Source organism: Panthera tigris, chromosome C2 (genome assembly GCF_018350195.1).
Source record: "Panthera tigris isolate Pti1 chromosome C2, P.tigris_Pti1_mat1.1, whole genome shotgun sequence".
NCBI lineage: Eukaryota > Metazoa > Chordata > Mammalia > Carnivora > Felidae > Panthera > Panthera tigris.
The window spans coordinates 152,549,902-152,572,004 of record NC_056668.1 but is presented as its reverse complement, the minus strand read 5'-3'; the positions used below and the strand labels follow the sequence as shown (position 1 = coordinate 152,572,004).

The 22,103-nt window shown below is 51.5% G+C and overlaps 1 protein-coding gene across 1 annotated transcript in view; it reads right to left on the bottom strand.

Annotated features, from left to right (window-relative positions):
• Positions 1–20,320, bottom strand: part of DCLK3 (doublecortin like kinase 3) — a 30,025-nt gene extending 9,705 nt beyond the window's left edge. The window contains exons 1-2 of the mRNA XM_042956901.1: positions 20,227–20,320; positions 14,680–16,514 (exon numbers count right to left, since the gene is read on the bottom strand). Coding sequence (XP_042812835.1) covers positions 14,680–16,514; positions 20,227–20,245 — 1,854 coding nt within the window. The 5' untranslated portion in view covers positions 20,246–20,320. The remainder of the gene's footprint in view (positions 1–14,679; positions 16,515–20,226) is intronic.
• Positions 20,321–22,103: the final 1,783 nt, after the last annotated feature.

The following is a 22,103-nucleotide window of genomic DNA, read 5'->3' as shown; positions in this document are numbered from 1 at the left end:
GTGATGGCAGGCAGGCAGAGGTAAGGCTTGGGCGGGCTTCCTCATGGCCTGCACGGAAATAACCCTTGGCGGGAAGAGTCAGTGTCACAAGCACAGACTCTGAAGCCCCCCTGCCAGGGTTCAACTCCAGCTCAGCATTTACTGTGTAACTGGCTAAGCAACCTGCCCTCTCTGTGCATCCACTTCCTCATTTATAAAGTGAGGGGTGAATGGGATGTGTAATGACAACTTAATGAATTCATATTTCGAAGGTGCAGGGTGCCTGGGTGGCTTAGTCGGTTAAGCATCAGACTTTGTCTCAGGTCACGATCTCGCGGTCCGTGAGTTCGAGCCCCGCGTCGGGCTCGGTGCTGACAGCTCAGAGCCTGGAGCCCGCTTCGGATTCTGTGTCTCTCTTTCTCTGCCCCTCCCCAGCTCACGCTCTGTCTCTCTCTCTCCTTCAAAAATAAATAAAAATTTAAATATATATATATATATATTTCTAAGGCGTTAAAAACAGCGCCTGGCTCCTCAGAACCACGACACGAGTGTTTGTGAAGTAAACCCTATTGTTTTCGCCTTCGTGACCTCTTGGAGAGCAGGACTGACTTCCGGCAAAATCGAAGTGCCAGAAGCCGTCCTTGATATTTTCCCTCTCCAAACCAGGCACGGCCCTGGGCCATTCTCTGCTCCATCCCCGGTCCCCACTCTTACATAGAAGCTGACTGCTCAGGGCACAGGCCAGCTGAGCAGTTAATTACTGAGCGACAGTAAAACAGGGACAAGCCTGGCTGGTATCACCCCAGGCAAGAGGCTCCTTGACGCCACCTATAGGAGCTGTAAGAGCAATTATCAACTTGTTTGCGGGCACAGGCTCGCACATCTCTACTGGAATAGGGGCGAAGGCCCCCAGTGCTCCCAGCAGTGTTTGGGGGGGTGCCGAGGGCAATGGGAAGATTCCAGCTCTCCCTGAGCCCCAACAGAGCCAAGGGCAAGGCAACACCCAAAAATCCGGGGCAGGCAGCGCTCCCCGGTTCCGCCAGCATTGAGTAAGCTCTCAGAACTTGCTCTGGATCCTGCCAGTGAGCTTACGTCTCTGTAAGCAGAATGTGTGTCTTAATTACTGAGCCTGAGTCACCCCAGGGCTGCCTAATCAATGCCTCCATAATTAACCTAACCGAAGGGGAAGTCACAGACGTAGACAAAAACTCGATTCGGTTTTGCTCTGCGTATCGAGACGGATACAGCCCGGAAGGAGACAGGGAGGTAATTATCAGAGTAACCTAGAATAGAAAATCTAGTTTGGAAGGGAAGGACAAAACATAGTGCGGTGCCGAGAGTTTCCAGATGGATCATCTACATTAATCACATTTGCTGGGTAATCGCTGAGAAAAATACATCCCTCACAAACATTTGTAAATATTCCCAACCAAATGATCAGCAATAAAAGCATTTGGTTGATTTAATAGCCCACAATGAAATATGTATCCCCATGTGAAAGAAACTATCCCCCCCACCCCAACTCCAAAACCTGGCCCAACTGAAGGACCCACCAGATCCAACATGGTGGAGAGGCCATCTTTTATTCTGGACATTTATTATATTAGATGTCCAGATGCTGATGCCGACAGTTTCATACACCAGATCTGTGTTTTACATTATTCCGTGGCCTTTCTGAAACATATTATGCTGCCCCTGGCCTCTTCCCGGTTTCGTGCCGCTCTCTTGGCCACAGCAAGGATCATGCCCATAGCACCACCAATAGCAGGCGCTGGGACCCGAGCGTGGTTAAGATCTGTGGGGCCCCTTGTCCCTTCCAGAAAGTGGCTCGGGACCACTCGTGGTTTTAATTCTCCAGTCTCCAGCTTCTGCTGTCAGCAGGGATGTCACAATCCTTCAGTCGCACATCCTCAGTGGGACTCGAGGCTTCTCATTTATTTCACCTACATGAGCAGCTTAATTGCCTTTAAGATCATGCACTGACTGTGTGAGTTTTGTTTTGTTTTGTTTTGTTAACAGGCACCTACCATTCTTGGCTTCCGAGCAAGACCTATCATAATCTCGAAATCAAATGAGTGACATCCTCCCAGGATAATTCTTCCTCCTGGCCTCTGTGGGACTTCTGAAACCACCAGATCTTTCCACCCAGACAGGAGCTTGTAACAAGTACTGTTTGCCTCTGATTGAAATCTCCACCCGGAAAAGATTCCACAACTTGACCCAGCAGTTCAGCCCATTAATGGCCAGCGTGACTTGTGAAGAGGTTCACCCCTACATTGATTCCAAATTTCACCCCCTACCCTGTTTTCTAAGCCTGCCCTCGGGGGTGATGCTGAAGAAGGGCACGGTCCTCCCAAAGATGGGAAACCGGTATCACGATCCCCAGGTCACCTCTGCCTTCTCTAACTTCACATCCGAGGATCCTCACCTGATCCTTATAAGACCTACCCTCCTGGCCATCACCCCTTCCTTGCTCCCTCCCGCACTAAGTTCACTGCTTGAACCAAGAGCACTGTCATTGCCTGAGGGCTGGTTAGAAATCTAGCTGCCCCAGATCCATGCATGTCAACAAGACCCCAGGGCGGTTCGTGTGCACAGTCAAGTTCTGGATCGTCTCCCATTTCCTCGATGCCTCTTTTAACAAAGAACACCCAGGAATGAACACTACATGCCAGGTGTGTTTTCATCAGGACAGTGGCCCTCAGGCCTCTCAGTGGACGGGACACTGGGTTGCCATAAAGACGGCCAGAGAGGGGCACCTGGGTGGCTCAGTTGGTTAAGCATCCGACTTCGGTTCGGGTCATGATCTCATGGTTCAGGAGTTCAAGCCCCAGGTAGGGCTCCTTGCTGATAGCACAGAGCCTGCTTGGGATTCTGTCTCTCCCTTTCTCTCTGACTCTCTCTGTCTCTGTGTGTGCGTGTCTCTCTCTTCCAAAATAAATAAACTTAAAAAAAAAAGGCAGCCAAAGACTCCACTCAGTGTCCCTCTCTGATGCCCCTTCCTCAGAAAGCCTTCGCAGTGGATCAGAACATGTTACCTCAAAATATGCCACCTTGACATATTGATTCTCTTGAGCTGAAGACCCTTGAGAAACAGCAGGGGCAGGCAAGAAGTACTCTCTGACCTTCCCCTTTCTACTTAAAAGCAGGACACAAAGTCTCCGGTGAGGAAGGTGCCCTCCCTGCCCCAGGGCAGACCACTGTAAATCACCAGACGCTCTGGCCAGGCCGGAGAGGCGCTGAGAGAAGACTCCGCATAGAAACCTTATTAAACAACTCCTGTCTTCCACTAGTTCTCCCACGATTTTATTTTCCGTAACTTGCTGCTCCTAAAAGCCTAAAAACCCCTTTTCCTTTACCTTGGCACTTCTCTGAAGTCTCACTGTTCCTTTAAGATGCTTCTAAAAGCCCCTAGTTCCAACTCGCCATTTGGGTTACTCATCACTGAATTTCTCCCACGTGTGAATGATGCACACAGGCCCTCTGTTTTTCTCGTTAATCTGTCTTTTGTCAACTTAATTTCCAGGGCCCTGCCAAAGAACCCAGGAGGGTGGAGGAAGAAAGGTTTTATTCCTCCCCTACACCTTAGGGGGCGAGGTTTGGCTGAGGGCCCACCACAGCCCCAGTGCGCACATCTGAACTTGTCTCACCCACATCTCCATTTCCCTGTATTCTGGCCCATCGAAACCCACGGCCCCGGGTCGTGTTCCTTCCTGGGCTGTGTTTTCAGCCGCCCTCCAACCGCCAAGGTGTTAGGGATGAATTTACATGGCACGGTGCCATCTGGACTGCCGATCCGTCTGCATCCGTCACCTCCTTTGCCAGCCACGCCAAGGTTCCCCGATTTGAATCCGGGTGGTCCATGTTATTTACATAAGCAGCCATAAACCATCTGGATGGTCTCAAAGATTCAAGAGAAATCCTTCTTTTTCCGAACAATGAACAGCCTCCTCCCCTTCAAAATGGTACCTCCATTTAAATGTGATGTTGTAATGTTCACCTCCGAACAGAAGGTGGCAGCAGAGTACAGATGGTAAACAGCAAGTAAGAAAAACTGAGAGGGGGGTAAGCCTACTTATCTTCTTCTTGATCCTTCAGGGTCCTTCTGGCCTCTTCCCTCCAAGGTTCCATCTTCGACTGGCTGTGTGGACTTAGATAATCTTAAGAACCAATTCACACTGAAATACCAATGCCTAAAATCAATTTACGTGTCAACAGCAATACAAAAGAGTGACTGAAAACTTTAGTGAAAACAAAGTCTCTCCTGGGAACTGTCATATGACAGGCCAATGATAGGCCTTCATCCTAGTTCTTTTCTACTTAACTAACATCTGATATGCATCCAACAATTGTCTGGATGCCTACTGTGTGCCAGGTACTGTTCTAGGAACTCGGAATAGGGAACGAAACAGATAAAGTCCTCGCTCTCATAAAGCTTTCTTTCTACTAATAAATAATGTTCAAATGAATATGTGATACGTGTTATGATATGTGTGATATGTGAAATGATACGTGTTATGAAAAAGAAAAAGTGAACTAAAGGCTGTGTTGTGCAGTGTCGTTTCTACTAACCACATGTGGCTATTTTTAAAGAAGATTTAAAGCTCAGTTTCTCAGACACCCAAGGTCCATTTCAAGTGCCCATGCAGTAGTGGCTACTGTACCGGGCAGTGCAGGGATAAGACATTTCCATCATCACAGAAAGTTCTACTGGACAGTGCTAGGACTGACAGTGACAGGGGCTGGTATTTTAAATAGGAGAGTTAAGGCAGAACTCACTGAGAAAGGGACGTCCGAAAAAAGTCAAGCATGAGCCATAATCCGAGGAGAAAGCTTTTTGGGTGGAGGAAATAGCGAACGCAAATGTCCAGGGGCATGCTTGGCCTGAAGGAGGGACAGCAAGTAGGGGCAGAAGCAGAATGAGTGAAGGCGTCAGTGTTCGCAGTGGAGCTTTAAGAGGAAGCCAGAAGCCGTATCGTGCAAGACCTTGGAGGCCACAGAAATGAACTTGGCTTTTCTTCTGAGTGTAACCGAAAGCCAGTGATGGCCCTAAGCAGAGGAGTTACAGGGTCCGATTTACATTTGGAGAAGATCACTCAGGCTCCTTGAGGAAGGTGGCCTTTAGAGGAAGAAGGAGGACCAGCAAGGAGGCTACTGCAATAGTCCCAGCAGGAGATGATTGATGGTGGCTTGGTCTTGGGTGGTAGAGGGGAGGTGGGGAGAAATGTCCCACCTAAGGGTGGAGAGAAGACTTGAACGGGGAGGGTGGGGAAAGGGGCTCCAGGGAGACTCTGAGGTTCCTGCCACGAGCAGCTGGGTGGGTGGAGGCCCCATCTTTGTGACAGAAAAGGGTGGTTTTGGCACCGTAGGGGGTGAGAGCCTGGCTGGAGCTCAGGACAGAATGGAACGTGGAAAACTACAAATGGTGAGTACAGACACATGTTTCAGGGTGTGTGTGTGTGTGTGTGTGTGTGTGTGTGTGTGTGTAGTTCATAAAGTGGGGTAATAACTGAAGGGGGATGTGAAGAAGACAAGGTTTCGTTTTCTTAAGTTGGGAGAATATTACGTATGTTTTTGTGATGACGGAGCCATCCTCTGGGTCAGAGAAGTCCGGAGAGAAGCAGGTTCCGGGTGAAACCCAGCTTTTGACATCCTGGGAGTGAGACGCCCATCACATCAGACAACCAGGTGGTGACCTGAAGTAAGCGGCTAAATGGGAGCCCACCCCGTGTGACCCAGGAAACATCTCCGGCTCACCAGCCACTCCTTCACCAGCGGGGCGGGCCACATCTGAACCAGACACTGGACCACACCCCAGGTTCCGCGGCCAGACGCTCTCAGCTGGGGGACCTCCCGCAAGCCCCTCAGCTTAGTGTAGCCTCAGTTTCCCCACGTGTACATGCAAGTGACGAAGCCTTCCTCAGAGTTGACCTGAGAATTCTGTGAAACTGCAAGATGCAGACAGCAGCGAGCAATGTGCTACAATCACGTGACAGGAAAGTTCTAATGGGGTGTGGGTTCCTGGGGGGGGGAGCACAGAGCGAAGAGTCAACGTCACAGCGTAACAAGTACAGGCAGGGGGGTCCTCCACCACCACCGCCCCGGAGATGCCTGACTGTCTGGAAACATCTTTGCTTGTCACAACTCGGGGGATGCTATTGGCCTCTGGCGGGCGGGTGCCAGGAGGCTGCCAAACCCACGATGCCCAGGACGGGCCCCCACAGCACAGTCATCCTGCCCAAACGCAGGCACAGTGGCACAGTTGAGAATCCTGGTGGAGAACGACAGAAATAGGGCCACAAGCATCAGGTTCAGACTAGAGTGATTACGCCCTGGTAGAGGACACGACGGAGGTAACCAGCAGGATGTTTTCAAACAAAGGCCCGGACTAGCGTGTGATTTCCACACTCTGCTGTCTCTTCGTATGGAAACACGAAGACTGTGCTCCTCCCCACCAGCTTCTCGGTCTCCCCGATACCGGAACCCACCCAGCTCCCCGACTCTCAAGGAGCAAAGTCCACACTCGGGCATAGAACTTCCCAAGGAAATCATTCAACCCAAAGTCAAGCAACGGAACCGTCGAAGATCTTGCAAAGATGCGAGAGACTGCACGCATCTTGCGGAAGAGCTCAGAACTAGGACTGAAACTACCTGGGTCTCGGTTTTAGCTCTGCTCCCGCCAGAAGAGCCAGATGGCCTCCACCTTGCCTTTTGCTGAGCCCGTTTAAACAAAAGCAGGCTGAGAGGAAGTTTTGGAAAGCATTTGAGAGACGCCTTGTCCCACAGGATGAGGAGGCCCAACTTTCCATGAAGTTGGGAGCCTCCCAAGAGATCCAGAGAAATTACCCACGAAGTTTGGGTGATTCTAGAAACACAGGTCTGGTGGGCACGTCTTATCTACGGCTTCTTGAAGGGTACAGTCTCCCAGATTTGCCCTACAACCAGCAGTCCCCGAGACCTCCTAAGAGGACTCAGAATCATCCCTATAATCCCACAATAGAGATGGAGAAAAGAGTGAGGGCGGCCACCCCAAAAATGGCCCTGAGCCAGCCCCATGCTGAGCGGCGGAGGGACCCAGAGGGGCCCACGTGGGTGGTCCCCCCTCCCCCACCCACTCCAGGAGCACACTGTCTTCAGTGACCTCAAGAAACAGCTGGCGGGTGGTTTCTACGTCCCCACCCAAACCCTCCAAACAGGGAAGGGTACCTAAGGGCCGGGCCACTGGGCAGAGTCCCCAAGAGAAAGCACAAGTGAACATCTCCAAAGTGTCCTAGGCTAGGAAAATGGGCGTTTGGAAAGTTTCTCATGCCCCATTCACTGTACCTGGTCGGGGGGCCGAGGTGAGGCTAAAACACAGGCCACGGCGTAAGCAACAGGGTGGAAACGTGGCAGGGCCATGTGACACGGAAACATAGACAGCCCTTCCCTAACTGGCTGGCACAGGAAGATACACAGGCCGGCAGGGCCTGCTGGCTGGGTCACCTCCTCCCTATCTGTCCTGCCGGCTCTAGAAGACACAGAAGTCTGCAGAGGCAACGCACCGTGTGTGCACCCCGTCTCCAGGCACCGCCGGTTCCCAGGCCCACTCTGAGCTGTAGGGCGGCCACGGCTCGTGCCGCTCCTCCCGCAGGCTCCCCTTCCTTCCCACAGAACCCAGACTCCACCCAGCCGCCGGGCAACTTGCGCGAGGAAAGGTGGGCCCGTTGTGACTGGGCCCAAGTCCATCACTGCGACCATGCCTCTTTTCCAAGGGGGGCCCCGTGATGCGTCCTGGCCAACGAGCTAGAACGGGGGGTGTGCCCAGGGGGCAGATTCTCTTCGACTTTCAAAAGGGAGAAGGCCAGCAAGAGTCTACCCCCTACTTTTCCTGCCGTTTATGTGGCTGTGACAACGCGATCCGTGGAGAGCGGTAGACATTTGGGGGCCCTGAGAGAAATGGCAAAAACGGCCTGGACGTGCTTGACCTGCTCCATTAACCATCCCTGTAACCGCCTGTCTCCAAACTTCTGGTCACGTGAGACAACTAGAGGCCTCCGCTGTTGGAGCCCTTGCTCCGCAAGGTGTGCTCTGTGGACCCTTAGCATCCCCTGGGCCTTATTATAACTGCAGCGTCTCAGCCCCTCCCCACACCCACGAAATCAGCAGCCGCCTCTCATCAAGATCCAGGTGCCTCCGGTGCACAAGACGGGTTGAGAAGTGCTGATTTAGCCCACTGTAGTCAGGTGGTCCTGCCACAGCCGGAAGGTAGGTCCGCTGTCACCAGGAGAGCCAGTCAGGGGGTCCTCTCCGTCTCTTTATCCGCTCCTCGGCCCTTACGACGTGTCTGGCTCCCCTGGACGCAGACGCAGGCAGTACCTGCATGGGCACACAGCTTTGTGTTCCTGCTTCCAACTCCCTCCCAGAAAAAGCTAATGAACCGACATAAAACACCAAGCCCACAATGACAGGGCCACGCACGTAATTGATCAAACTTCGCACGGTCGAGGTCCTCCCCAGTAAAGAAAGCCAAAGTTATCAGAAACAGAATTATTATTGCCATGGTCGCCATTATTTATTCATGGGCCTCCAGGGGTACCCTGGGATCTGACAAGGTCAAAACATCAGAGACGGTTCCCAGAGGGCCAATTTAGCATCTTGAGAAGGCACCTGGGGCCAAATGCCTGGGCGGGCTGCCCTCATAGATTCTTAGACACATCGTCCTTTAACCTGATTCTACATGTTCTATCCAACCGGCTGAAAGGATTCGAAGGGTTCTGTCCAGACACGGAAAAGTGGACTCTCCTTGCCAATGAAAGGTTGGGGAGGGATCAACAGTATCCATACGCACACAGAATGTCCTGAAGAGATTTACCAACTTGCTTCCCCAGGGGAAGGGCATTTCGAAAACAGAGATTTTTAAGAAACTTCACGCCAGACCCTCAAATGGCTCACAGGCCATCAGTCTCTTGGAGTGACAGCAACACACATGAACACAAGTATTGAGAGGACAACAGACGGCTGTAATATTTACCTTTACTAAATGATTTGCACTTCAGGACTCCTTGGGGGGAATGAAGTCACAATTTTAGAAGAGATTCAACAAGGTTGATAACTATGAATCAGGTTTTAAAGGTGCCTCCATTACTGATAATTTACGGTCTGCAGTATATTAGGAGACATCGACCGTTGTTAGGTGACTCTTTCAAAAGGAACAGACGAAAGAAAACCGCGGTTATCAAAATGACCCAGTATCTAGAATTGTGACGGCTTAAATCTCCTGAAACTTCCGGCTCTGTGGTCAAGTCACATATGTGGGTTCACTGTATGGACACTTTTTATTTTCCTGGAAACTGTTCACATGGAGGCCGAGAACCACTCTCATGGATACAAACCTGAAGTCGTAACTCTTGACGTCTCCTGTGGAATTCACCCTGGGGTTCTTGAGATGAGTTGGAGCTCTTATAAACCCGTCTTCTCACCGATGTGATCAATACTGGCCAATGGCCTAAAGGCTTGTATCACTGTGCTTTTGCTTTAGTGACTTGGTGTGATTGCTGAAATCCCCATTTCTTGATGGTGCTAAGTATACCTTAACAAGATACGCTTCCTAGTCCTCCAATTTTTAATTAATGCAACGGGTGTATAAATGCATGTGCGAATGCCTAGACCATTAAGGAGAGGACCTGGACACCCATCTCAGATGCTACGGGGAAAGGAGACGGAAACTGGAGCTGGGACAGAGAAGTCGTGTTGCTGGCGAGGGAGAACTGCGCACCGTAACTGCTAGCAGAGCACTAATCGTTGAGTCCTTCTTGCGCATCAAAGTAGAAGTGGGAAAAAGAACTTAGAGAACTAGAGCACACAAAGTGACTGGACAGGGTTATTTCCGAGGGAACATGGGCAAGATGTGCGTTTGCCCGTTTTTTTAATGTTTGTTTATTTTTGAGAGAGAGACAGAGTGTGAGTGGGGCAGGAGCAGAGAGAGAGGGAGACGCAGAATCTGAAGCAGGCTCCGGGCTCTGAGCCATTATTTTTAACCTTCCATATCTTCCTTACCACCCTTGGGGATGTCGGTCTCTGACCTGTCCTAGCCACATTCAGAAAATCTAGAAAAGTCTGTTCCCTTCCCAGAACCCACGAGAGGCCAGAAAGAGCACAACCTTTATCCTCGATGAGCTGGGACCTGTCCCCACACCATTTCCCCTGGACTCCGAGGGTCTCTGCTTCAAACACTTCAGGGCGACAGTGCCTGCCGCCTACCCCCTGCCTTTCAGCCCGTTTCCAAAGCCAAACCCTGCCCTTCTGTGGGACAGATGACCTCAAATGGCCTGTGCTCACATCTGACATCCCCTCAGTATGTCCCCCCCCCCCCCCCCCCGCCACACCCTCAGCTTTCTTCGCCAAGGTGTCTCAGTTGTTGGCCGGAAGTAGCCAACAGTAGCCACCCCCTAGGCTGTGTGGGCTGCTCCAGGCCTCCTCACCTCTCTGGCTCCTGTGTGCCCCCTCCCCTCCTCCCAGGGCCCAGTCAACACCACACAGCACATTCCAACCCCACCAAGGGAGCACACGCTGGCAGAAGAAGCAATTAACATTTCTGCAAGCTGGAAATTCTCATAATTAAAACTTCTCTTGCAAGATCTCAGGAGTCGAGATAACCCAAGGGGAAGAGGCGTCTTATCAGGACACGTGGTCGGGAGAGACGGATAAACTCAGTAATACAGGCCTAAAATTGTACCCCGGGGCCGAATTATTAGACACAAATATTTCTGTTGATTAAAATAACATGAGAAGCTTGCTATAGTCCTAAGGAGCTCTGGGCACATTCAGAAAGTCTCTAAAAGAAGCAACAGTTATAATCACTCATGGAATCCGAAGTTAGGAAAGCGCTTTCACGTTAGAACTAAGTTTGGCAAAGTCAGGTCTTAACTCAGACAGTAGCCATCCGCTGAAGGACAAAGAAAGAATCACCTTGATAACCCAAGGCTCCGTACAAGTGCAAAACACTAAATGAAGGGCACCTGAAGAACATTAATCGATGAACAGTGGCCAGCCTGGTCATATTCAGGAAGAGTAAATCTTAGAAGACCAGGCAAGTTTGGGGCGTGTTTATCATACCAGCACATTTAGAGAGGACGACCTTCTAGACCCAGACCGCAAGTCCACTGTCAGATCCAGCACTATCCAGAGCTCTGTCTGAAAAGCCAATAAACACTGGCATTAGAGACCATTTAGACTTCTGACATAACAACACGTTGAACTTGACTCACCCAGAAACAGAACCAATATGGCCTAGAAATGCGACAGACCTGTTCATTTTCAGATAAATGCAACCTGACAAACTGCAGGACAGAAAAGATATTAAAGTATTTCACAAAAGATGGCTCAGATATGTATCTTCTTGCAGTTTCTGAGGAGCCATACGACCACACACACACACACACACAAAAGGTTTTATTAAAAAAAAAAGAAAAGAAAAGGAAAAAAAGGGAGGGGGGCACCTGGGTGGCTCACAGGTTAAGCGTCCAACTTCAGCTCAGGTCAAGATCTCATGGTTGATGGGTTCAGGCCGTGCGCTGGGCTCTGTGCTGACAGCTGGGAGCCCGGAGCCTGCTTAGGATTCTGTGTCTCCCTCTCTCTCTCTGCCCCTCCCTGGCTCATGCTCTGTCTCTCTCTCTCTCTCTCTCTCAAAAATAAATAGACATTAGGGGCGCCTGGGTGGCTCAGTCGGTTAAGCATCTGACTTCGGCTCAGGTCATGATCTCGCGGTCCGTGAGTTCAAGCCCCGCGTCAGGCTCTGTGCTGACAGCTCAGAGCCTGGAACCTGTTTCGGATTCTGTGTCTCCCTCTCTCTCTGACCCTCCCCCGTTCATGCTGTCTCTCCCTGTCTCAAAAATAAATAAACGTTAAAAAAAAATTAAAAATAAATAAATAGACATTAAAAAAACATTTAAAAAAAAGAAGTGGGCTTTCTTTGAAATCAGAAAAGAGAGAAGGGTCTAAATACAAGTTACAATCCACACCAATAAATAAGTCATGTACGGAGACTGAAAAATGTGCCTCTCAGAACACACACACACACACACACACACACACACACTTCACTACCCTTAAGGGCACTAAAAACACACCTGTACTGACATTTAAATCCATGAAGCGTTGCCAAACGACTTCTCAGAGGCAGTTAGCCTGTCCATGCGGAACATTCCTTGCACGTCTTCTAATTCCTCAAGGAAAAACTTCTCCCCGAAATCTAAACCGCTGCTTTCTCCATTTTAAAAATTGCCAACAAGTAGGGGCATCTGGGTGACTCAGTGGGTTGAGCGTCTCACTCTCGGTTTCGGCTCAGGTCACGATCTCGCAGTTCGTGACTTCGAGCCCCCGCATCTGGCTCTGCGTTGACGGTACGGAGTCTGCTTGGGATTCTCTGCCTCTCCCTCTCTCTCTGCCCCTCCCCCACTCACTCGCTCTCAAAAATAAACAAACAAAAAATTAAAAAAAGTAAAAACTGCCGACAAGTAAGTCCCTTGACACAAGTAAGAGCCTCTGTGGCTCAAGAGATGAGCTGGTTCAGCACATGGCTCTGGGACCTTGTTGAGAAAACGCGAGCTTAGATGACTGACCCCAAAAGAAAACAATCCTATAGGATAAATTATGTCAGTCCACATATTCAAGAACCTGTATCAGCGTTAGAATGCTTTAGTAGGCATATGCCCAAAATGCTCAGCTCAGGGGGACCCACCCGGGCCTCTAAGCGGAATCTCTTCTGCTTAGACAATTCAGTAAAACATCAGAGGCTCATTCCAAAGCGTCCATTATAAACAGCGCACGGCACACCACACATGGAGAACACCGGGGCTCAGACCCAGAAGACAGAAGAAACAATCAGGAAGCAAGTGAAGAGAGGAGGAGAACACTTCCCTAATGCAGAAGGGAAATTTCTTCAAAGGGAGCCATCGGATCGTAATGCAGATCTCGCAGGCGACCAAATTGCTTCTTCGGTTCTCTTAAATTCAGGCAAAACCAAGGTTGCTTGACTGGGTGGTCAACACAGACCTCATTTCGCCAGCTAATTGGCTGGATTGACTCGGTATTTCTGTTGCGTGTGGAAGCAGTTTACAGACAGATGAATGCCCCGTGGCAGCATGTTCCCGGGCTGGGTCTACGGCCACGAAATGAAAGAAAGCAAGCTCACGTGCTGCCAGAAAGAAAAAGTAACGTGGCTCATCGAAATCGCGTTCCCCATTCCCAACTGCCCTATCTGCAGCAGTGTGGCTTTGGATGCCTGCTCCTGACATCCACCTTAACATCCGAGTCATTTCTAAAGCACGACAGTCGCACCGCTGATGGCATGCTCGCTGTTGTGCGGACAGCATGCTATGGTCCGAGTTCACTCATTCATCTAACTAAGATTTAAAGAAGGTCCACCATGTGACAGAACTGTTCTGGGTTTGGGGGTAAAGTCTGAATAAAACAAAGCTCCCGCTGGCCTAGAACGAGCTTTCCAGTAAGAGGAGAAAGAAAACAGAAGAATAAATAAGGGATGTATCAGGGGGTGACCAGGGCTACGAACGAAGTAGGATAAGGGTCCCAGAGGGTGACCGTGTGAAAGCATGCTGTCCTAACAGAGACCACCGGGAACACGCGTGCCGTTCAGGAACACTGCATTTACTAACTCGCTGCTACAAGAGAGAATGCACACCACGGGGAGCCAGGCATCCAAATAAGAGGGTGTTCAAAGGACTTACCTTAGGATTTGGCTTGTTAGGTGACTTGGGGGAGGGGTCGAGAAAGCAGGATTTTGCTCTGAATGGGACACTGTCAGGAAGGGAGGGTCGTTCTACAATTCGGTGTCTTAGTAATTCTTACCAAGGAGAAGGGAGGAATGAAATGAGGCAGCCCCTCCTACTAGCTGACGGGGGCCTTACTTGTGGTTTGGGCAATCTTGGTTTTACGTGCATTTGGACACGATGATAAAGGGTTCTTGCTTTTGTCTTAACCCATCTTTATCTGACGGTGGTGTTCTGGGAGCCTATTTACGTGAACCAGGAGAACACCACGGCCGAGCTGAGCGTGCGAGGCCAGCTCCCGGCCATCAGGGCCTGCTCTTCTCTTTCCTGTGCCCCGTCTTCCTCCAACCCTGCCAGACAAGTACTATTGCTATTTCTCTTTCATAAATGAGGAAGCAAAGGCCCAAAGAGGTGAAAGACTTATCCTCGGGCAAGCAACTCAGAAAGCCAGGATTCAAACTCGGGTTATCTGACTCCAGGGCCAGCCTCTTACATCCGCCTCACACAGGGGCCCCCCCGCAGCGCTGAGCCTTTTGAATACCCTTGACAAGCTGTTACCTTCCAAAGGGCCAGGGGGCATTCCGGTGGGAGGGCGATGCAAAGCCCTCGGGGGAAGCTGCCGCCCGGTAGATACCCCCCCCCTACCCCAGACCAGGCGATGCGCAAATGCCCGAGAAATTAAGTCCTCCTGGTCACTGTCAAGGTGAAAGCATTTTTCTCCCAGGAATGAGAAAGCATGTCCCATTTTATCTAAACTGGAAGGTTTCTTTTTCAATAATCATCAACCCCAACGCATCTCAGCAGCCTGTGACCGACGACCGGGCTTTTAAATACTGGAACGAGAATGCTAAGGCAGCACGAGGGCCACGTCCCAGGATGCGGGGGAGAACCGCTAGGAGGCGTACTTGCCGACCGCCAGGCAGTCAGGGCTTACCAGCAGGTTTTCGGGCTTGAGGTCCCGGTGGACGATGCTCTTGTCGTGCAGGTGCACAAGCGCCCTGCACAAGTCCATGAGCATGAGCGCGGCGTCGCGCTCGGCGAACTTCACGCTCTCGATGATGGCGTCGAAGAGGTCCCCGCCCTGCACGTACTCCATGATCAGGTAGATCTCCGCGTCGGTCTCGTACACCTCGTGCAGCTTCACGATGTTGGGGTGGGAGAGGCTCTGGATGATCAGGATCTCGCTGTCCACCATGTCCTCCTTGCCCTTGAGCTTGGACTTGTCGATGATCTTCATGGCGTAGGCCTGCCGCGTCTCGCGGTGCCGGCACTCCTTGACCACGGCGAAGTTGCCGTCCCCGAGCACGCGGCCCGCCTCGTAGAACTTGTGCACGTCGGCCGCCAGGAGGCCCGCGGGCCGCCGCTTCCGGCCGCCCCTGGGCTCCCGGTCCCCGCGGGCGGCCGGCTTCCTGGGCGCTGACGCGGCCGCACAGGTCTGCTGCTCCCGGTGCGCGTCCGGCTCGCCCCCGCGGGGCCCGGGCGGCGCCTCCGGGGCCACCGGCTGCTCCCTCCGCGGCCAGCCGCCCTGCCTGCTCCCGCAGGCGCTCCTGGCCTCCCTCTTCGCGTCCCGCAGCCCCTCCTCTCTGACCGGCGGCGCGTCCCCCGGCTCCCTCCTGGCCTTGGCCGCGGCCTGAGCGTGCCCCTCCTGACCTTCGGGGTCTCTGTCCTCCTTCTTGTCTGGGTGTCTGCCGGGCTTCCTGGGCTCCTGGGTGGGGTTCCTGGGGCTGCTCCTGCGGCTCTCGGCCCTGCCCCCTTCCTCCCCGGCTGCAGGGTGGGCCTCGGGCGACCGCCGGCAGCTCCTGGTCCTCACCAGCTTCTCGGCCGCCGCCTCGTACCTGTGGCTCTTCCCCAAGTCCAGCTCGCTGGTCCCCAGGGACGGCCTCTCCCTCTGCAGGCCCTGCTGGAGCTCCCTCTCCCGCCTGCACTTCTCACACCGGATGATCTCACCCGAGGTCCTTTCGATCTCCACGCCCAGGTGCTTCTCGCCGCTCGCAGGTCTGTCCAGAGCGGCTTCCCTGGGCGGCCTGCTGGCGGGCTCGGGCTCCCGCCTGCCCCCGACCCACTTCTTCTGGGGCCTCGCCCTGTCCTCCGGCGCTGGCTCCACGGGGGCCTGGCCCCGATGTCCGGGGGCCGCCTTGGACGCGCCAGCCTCCCCGCGGCCCTTGGCCGCGTCGCTCTCCCCACAGTGGTGACCCCCTCTCAGAGCCCTGCTATAGAGCCTGCTTCGCAGCCTCGGAGAAGGGGCCCGGCTGTGCTGGGTCAGGGTCAGGGCCCGGGCTTTGCTGGGGTAGAGTTCTTCTACGGCTACCTGAATGTTCTTCAGGGTTAACGGTTCTTTGCCCATGGCTATGAAAGCATCCCCTTCCCTGAAGAAATCGGAGACGCTCCTGATCTCCTTGCCCTTGAGGTTAAAGAGCTTCCTCACGCGATCGTTCTTCCATCTGGGAAAGCCCAAGGCCTCGGAGATGTCCGCCAAGAGCTGCTCAAAGCTCTGCACCGACCGTCTGTTGAGGAGCAGGGTGACCTTCCGGAGCGGGTGCCCGCCCAGCTTCACCACGGTCACCACCCTGGGCTTCAGCGGGCTGCTCTCGGCGTGGACGGGGTGGAGGCCATTCTGCGGGCCGAGCACGGGCGCGACGGAGCCCCGCGGCCCCAGGACTGGTTTCTCCAGGTTCCCGCGGCCCGCAGGCAGCCACGCGCCTTGCAGCTTCCGCACCGTGATTCTGGAGCTTAAAGATTTTAGAGAATGGTCACACAGGCTTCCGCGTCCTGCAAGAGGAAAATGACAACACTGTGTCAGTCGTGATGGGTTCAAGGGGCCCACTGGCCTTCGCCAAAACTTTACTGAAGGTCACGGGTTCTATTATGGTCTGTAGGTGTGATCGTGGAGGGCCTGTTTGAAACGATGGAAGCCTGTGCACTTGGGACCTTATCCCCAGTCTCCCCTGTAAGAGACGAGGAACGCCGAACTGAGTCAGCCTCGGGCCTGGGTCACTCCTCTATGCCTCCCAGGAACCCCCAGAATGGGCCACACGTGGAGAGTTCTCACTAGGCTAGGCCTGACCCTGGAAACGCAGCCTCTGCCCCCCTGAAGTGAGCCGACTCTCCAGGATACACAACGGAGATCAAAGGTCCAGGGTTTGCCACCCAGGAAACGCCAACAAGTCAGAACGTTCCGGAGCTGGGAAGAACCCAACTTTCCCCCACCTCTTTGCCAGGAAGAGTTTTCTCAGCTTGACTTTCAACTCACTGGAGGTGAGGTGGTACCTGAAGGGGTGATGACCACTGACTCTGAGACAGACCTGTATTTGAACCCTGGCACAGCCACTGACTACTTGTGTGAATGTGGGCAAATCACTCATGCTTCTGTCTTTTCAGCGAGGACACGGGGATGCAAAGGGTTTTTATGAGGGGCAAATGGGAAAATGATTGCGGTTCACTTAAAGGGGTGTTTGGCACACAGGGAGGGCACAGTAATTGTCAGTGATTAAAACTGTCCTTAGAGTCTCAATATCTCTTTTGTATGGTATTATCATTTTGGTAGTAATGTATTACACTGGGAAGGCAGAATCCACTTGGCATCACAAGAACTCATGGACCAGCACGACAGGGCGGGTATTTCTTAAAGCTGTGATTGAGATTCTCTTACACCGGGGGTGCGGAAAAGAAAAGAAGGTGGAAACAAGTTCGGTGTAGGTACAGAAACTTTCTTCTCCAAATGGCTTTTCCTCTCAGAAAAAGGGAAAGCTTTAATAGTGAAAATACGCTCATTCTTGGGCGCCTGGGTGGCTCAGTCGGTTAAGCGTCCGACTTCGGCTCAGGTCATGATCTCACGGTTTGTGGGTTCGAGCCCCGCGTCGGGCTCTGTGTGGACAGCTCAGAGCCTGGAGCCTGCTTCGGATTCTGTGTCTCCCTCTCTCTCTGCCCCTCCCCCGCTGACTCTCTCTCTCTCTCTCTCTCTCTCTCTCTCTCTCTCAAAAAATAAACATTAAAAAAAATTTTTTTAAATACAAAAAAAAAAATATGCTCATTCTCTATTTACTCATTAACCGCATAAATGAATACAACAAGACACTGTGTTTCCTGATCAATTGTGCCCAGCCAGAATGAAGCAGTTGAGGCACAAGCAGTTCAATTTCCATTTCTGTCCAGGTCAGGAAACAGGAAAACAACAGAATCTGTCACGGACTTCAACCATGAGGGTGGACTGCGGCCTACTTACATTACCCCCAAAGGATCCATATGTCCTACCCTCCATGTAGGAATCTGCCATTTATGCTTCCTTTAAAAAGAAGTTAAAGAGGGGCGCCTGGGTGGCTCAGCTGGTTAACCGTCTGACTTCGGCTCAGGTCATGATCTCACAGTTCGTGGGTTTGAGCCCCGCGTCGGGCTCTGTGCTGACCGCTCAGAGCCCGGAGCCTGCTTCCGATTCTGTGTCTCCCTCTCTCTCTGCCCCTCCCCTGCTCACGCTCTATCTCTCTCCATCTCTCAAAAATAAAAAAATGTAAAAAAATAAAAATAAATAAATAAATAAATAAATAATAAAAAGAAGTTAAAGATAATCCTTTCTATGTGCATTTGAGTTGTAGCCGGAACCCCAGTTGTGCCAAGATGCGCAATTTGGCCCAACATATTTACACGGAATGCCTTTTGTTTTTCAATTACAACGTACAATCTGTTCTGAGATGATTTCCATCTAGACACAGGTGTCAAATAAGATGACAAGCAGTGGCTGGTACCGACTGATCTTCTCACATGTCATGCATTTATAAGTTTAGCGCTCACATTTACAGTGAGACTGCGGACATCTGGTATACCATTTCTTCTCATAATCTCTGTCATCTGCCTCCATTGTTGTCTGAGAGAGTTTAGAGAGATCTACAGAAGCAATGCTAGTCTGTATTTCCTCATGGGGAACATTAAGGAAGGATGCCAAGGAAGATGACCTTCTCAAAGAGAAGGACCTGCTCTACACGTTCGGCACGCTAACTAAATGGAAAAGAGTTCTCTATTCCAGGGAAGGGAAAGGAGAGGGGCTTTCAGGGAATAACCAGAAGTACACGGGAGCATTTGGTGAATACATTAGGGATGTGGGAAGAGTTTAGCACAGAAGGGGGTTCAGGAGGGTCCCAGAGAAGGGTCCAGATGGGATGTCAGGGAACCCTACAAGAGTACTCATGGAACGGGACAGACGCTGATAGGGCTGACACACTGAATGGTGACCAAGGATGACAGGCAGGTATGTCGTGATGGGACCTGGGGCTTCAAGGTCCCAGTGAAACTATGGAGTTTGGGTATGGCCCTGTGGTACCCAGAGTCGGAGTGGGGGGGCGGGCATGCTCTCTGGGATGGCTACGCCCAGCCAGATTCAGCAGGCCTTACCTCAGAACCAGCCCTGATTCCTGGTGGCTAGAGGAGCAAACTGGGGGGCTAAGAAAACACAGCCTCCAAGTGTAAATATTTGTATCCTCTCTTCCACAAGCCCCCTTTTAAAAATCCTTAGTCCAGAGCAAAGTTTTCTTCTTTAACGGTGAGAGCATAACATCAGCAGACTGTGAAGGCCTGGTCTTTAAGCACGGGGAGCAAGCATTAGGGAGAGGAACAACATAGCCCGACCTTGGGGCCCTGGGTTCAGCCTCCAGCAACAGCCTCACCTCCCGAGAGCACGGCACAGTGGTCCATTTAGGCTAAGCATAAGCAGCAGTTTCCTGGTACCCACCCCCATCCATCCGAGCAGAAAGCCGAAGACCAGGCTGTGTCTGCTTATCTCCAACAATTTACAGAATCGACTAAAATGGAACCCGTGAGATTGCCAGTACTTCCATCTTGACCGGCAAAGAAGCGGAAATGTCATGTGGCTTCACCTGAAACGATCTAGGATAATAACCCCTACCCTGTCCCCACGTCAACCACAAGCAGTTAAAGAAAGTACAGAGAGTAAAAAGTAAACACCCTAAGGCCCAGTCCTCGGTCACCACGCTTGGAGCTTCCCGGAAACGGACGCAGAAAAGGATGCTCTCGTAGCCCTGTTTTTCTAGGTTCCTACAGCGACATCAATTGGCCTTGATTTGACAATACACTGCTTTTGCCTCATATACCCCAGACACAAATATGTGCAGGGTCTCTCCCCAGGGCCAATCTAAACCCCCACACACAGCAGAACAAACACTGCTTTCTCCGAGTCACTCCTCTGCTCAAGAACCTACGGTGGCTCCTTATTATCTTCCCGGAGGGCCAAACCCAAACCCCTCCCCTGGATAGGTAAGGCCCTCCATAACGCGGTGGCCTCCGCCCATCCCAGCCCCACACCACCCTCGGTCCTCATAGCCACCGAAACCTCACCATGTCGGAAGACCTGGGACCCACGGCTACCACCAAACCTTCCCTGACCTCACTTTCACAGTCCACTCCCTCCTCTGAAGCTCGGTTCGTTCCTTAAAGCAACACTTGGCAGGGATGCTCGAGACCCGAGACCCAATACCGGCGCTTGGCTGCCCCATATCCGGTCTCCTCTGTGGCACGTCTCGGCTACTTGTTAGTTCATCTTCACAGGTGTACTCTCCTTCTCGACTGAAATCAAGCCCCCTAAAGACAGAGACACCATAGACTGTGTAAATCCCCCCGGCACACCCGGCCCCCCACCAGTACTGTGGATCTGGGGAGTCAGTTCCCAGCCCTCACATCCAACACAAGCACCGAGTCTCAGTCTGCCGGCTCTCCTTGTAGACAACGGAGTGTTGCTCCTTTCAGCTCTGGCAGACATCACACCCCAGGCCTCCTAAAGAGAGTGGAAAGGCGAAAGAAGACACGATCACAGACATCCACTTTACTTCAAGGAAATCTGCCAATGCAGCATTTATAAAGAGGGACTGATACAGGTAGGGGACAGCAGTACATCTCTGCAGAGTTTGTGACAGCTTCGTTCCAGAGGCGTGCAAAGAACACTGGACACAGAGTCAGAGACCTCATTGAAATCCTGGTTCTAGCAAGCTCTTACTTGCCATGCGACCTTCGCAGAGCTATAGCATCTCTCTGAGCCCCAGTCTCCACATCTGCCAACCACGATACCTCGGTCGTGCTGAAGGCGCTCAGCGTGTGTTTGTTGTCTTCCCTCTCCAAAAGAAAACAAGGTCTTGTAACCCTGGCTTTCCCCCAAATCCACGTAGATCTTAAGAGCAAAGAGAACACGATGCTAAATGTGACTCAGTGGGTGAATTTGTCATCCAGGTAGTGACTGAAATAGGAGACAGGAGGGATAGGATACTAAGAGAAACACTCCAGCAAACTGAAGCATACAGCAATTCTGGGAGGATAAGCCAACTTCCTGCTCACTGATCCTAGGTTCTCCGACTGGTATCAGCCAGTAAACGCGGCAACTGCATAGACAGTTTGCTGTCATTGCCTCCAGTGGGTTTGGCCCCTGACAATCCTGTCTCCTATCGGCTGCCACGATTCATAACCTGATTCTACAAGGGTCAGCCCTACACCTTATCATACTGACAAGGCTACCAAAATGACTAGACGTCACATTAATCCAGTTTCCTGTGTGATCATTTAATAACACTTTGGGTGGTACCAAGATTAAAATATATATATATATATATATATATATATATATATATATATATATATATACATATATGTGTGTGTATATATATATACTGCTAAAATTAATCTTTTACTTGTCTTTTTTAATCAGAACAAAACGAATGTACCTTTTCCTACTCATTTTTAAATCATAACCCATATGTCTAACAAAGAAAAACTGTGTCTGAGGTCAGCATTAACTTTGGAATTCTCACCTTGGTTCCTAGAAGGCTACAATGACCCATCAAGAAAAAGAAGTGGGAGAATCGCATCCAAATTGCCGTCAGGCGTAAGTAATCCATAATCACTTTTTAAGCACTGACGAATTAGGAGTGCTGAAAGAAACGGAAATCGGTGTTTCAAAGCATCTGGGGACACGCAATGCAACACCAAAAACTGATGGGAAAATAAAAGCCAACGCATCTAGGGGCACGCAGTCCCCATTCCTAGCAGAGACGCTTCCCCTGAAATGTGTTCCCTTTTATCGACCTCGTATTTCTGGGTGGTTTCACCAGATTGATCACGTGTGGCCCCAGGCTGCAGTGCTGCGAGGCTGTTCGCTTCCATCCTTTTGTAGAAGTTGAAGACGGACCGGCTGGATTCGGTTTCCTTTCCACTGAGTAATCATTTGTCCTGGGCTTTTTCCAGGGGCTGTTTGGGAACAAACTCATTTTGCTCATATGCAGATTATGAGGCGGGAGAAACATTTGTGAACTTACGTTTGATTATGCAAACATCCCAAGGAGGGTTTTCTAAACGAATAAAAAATTG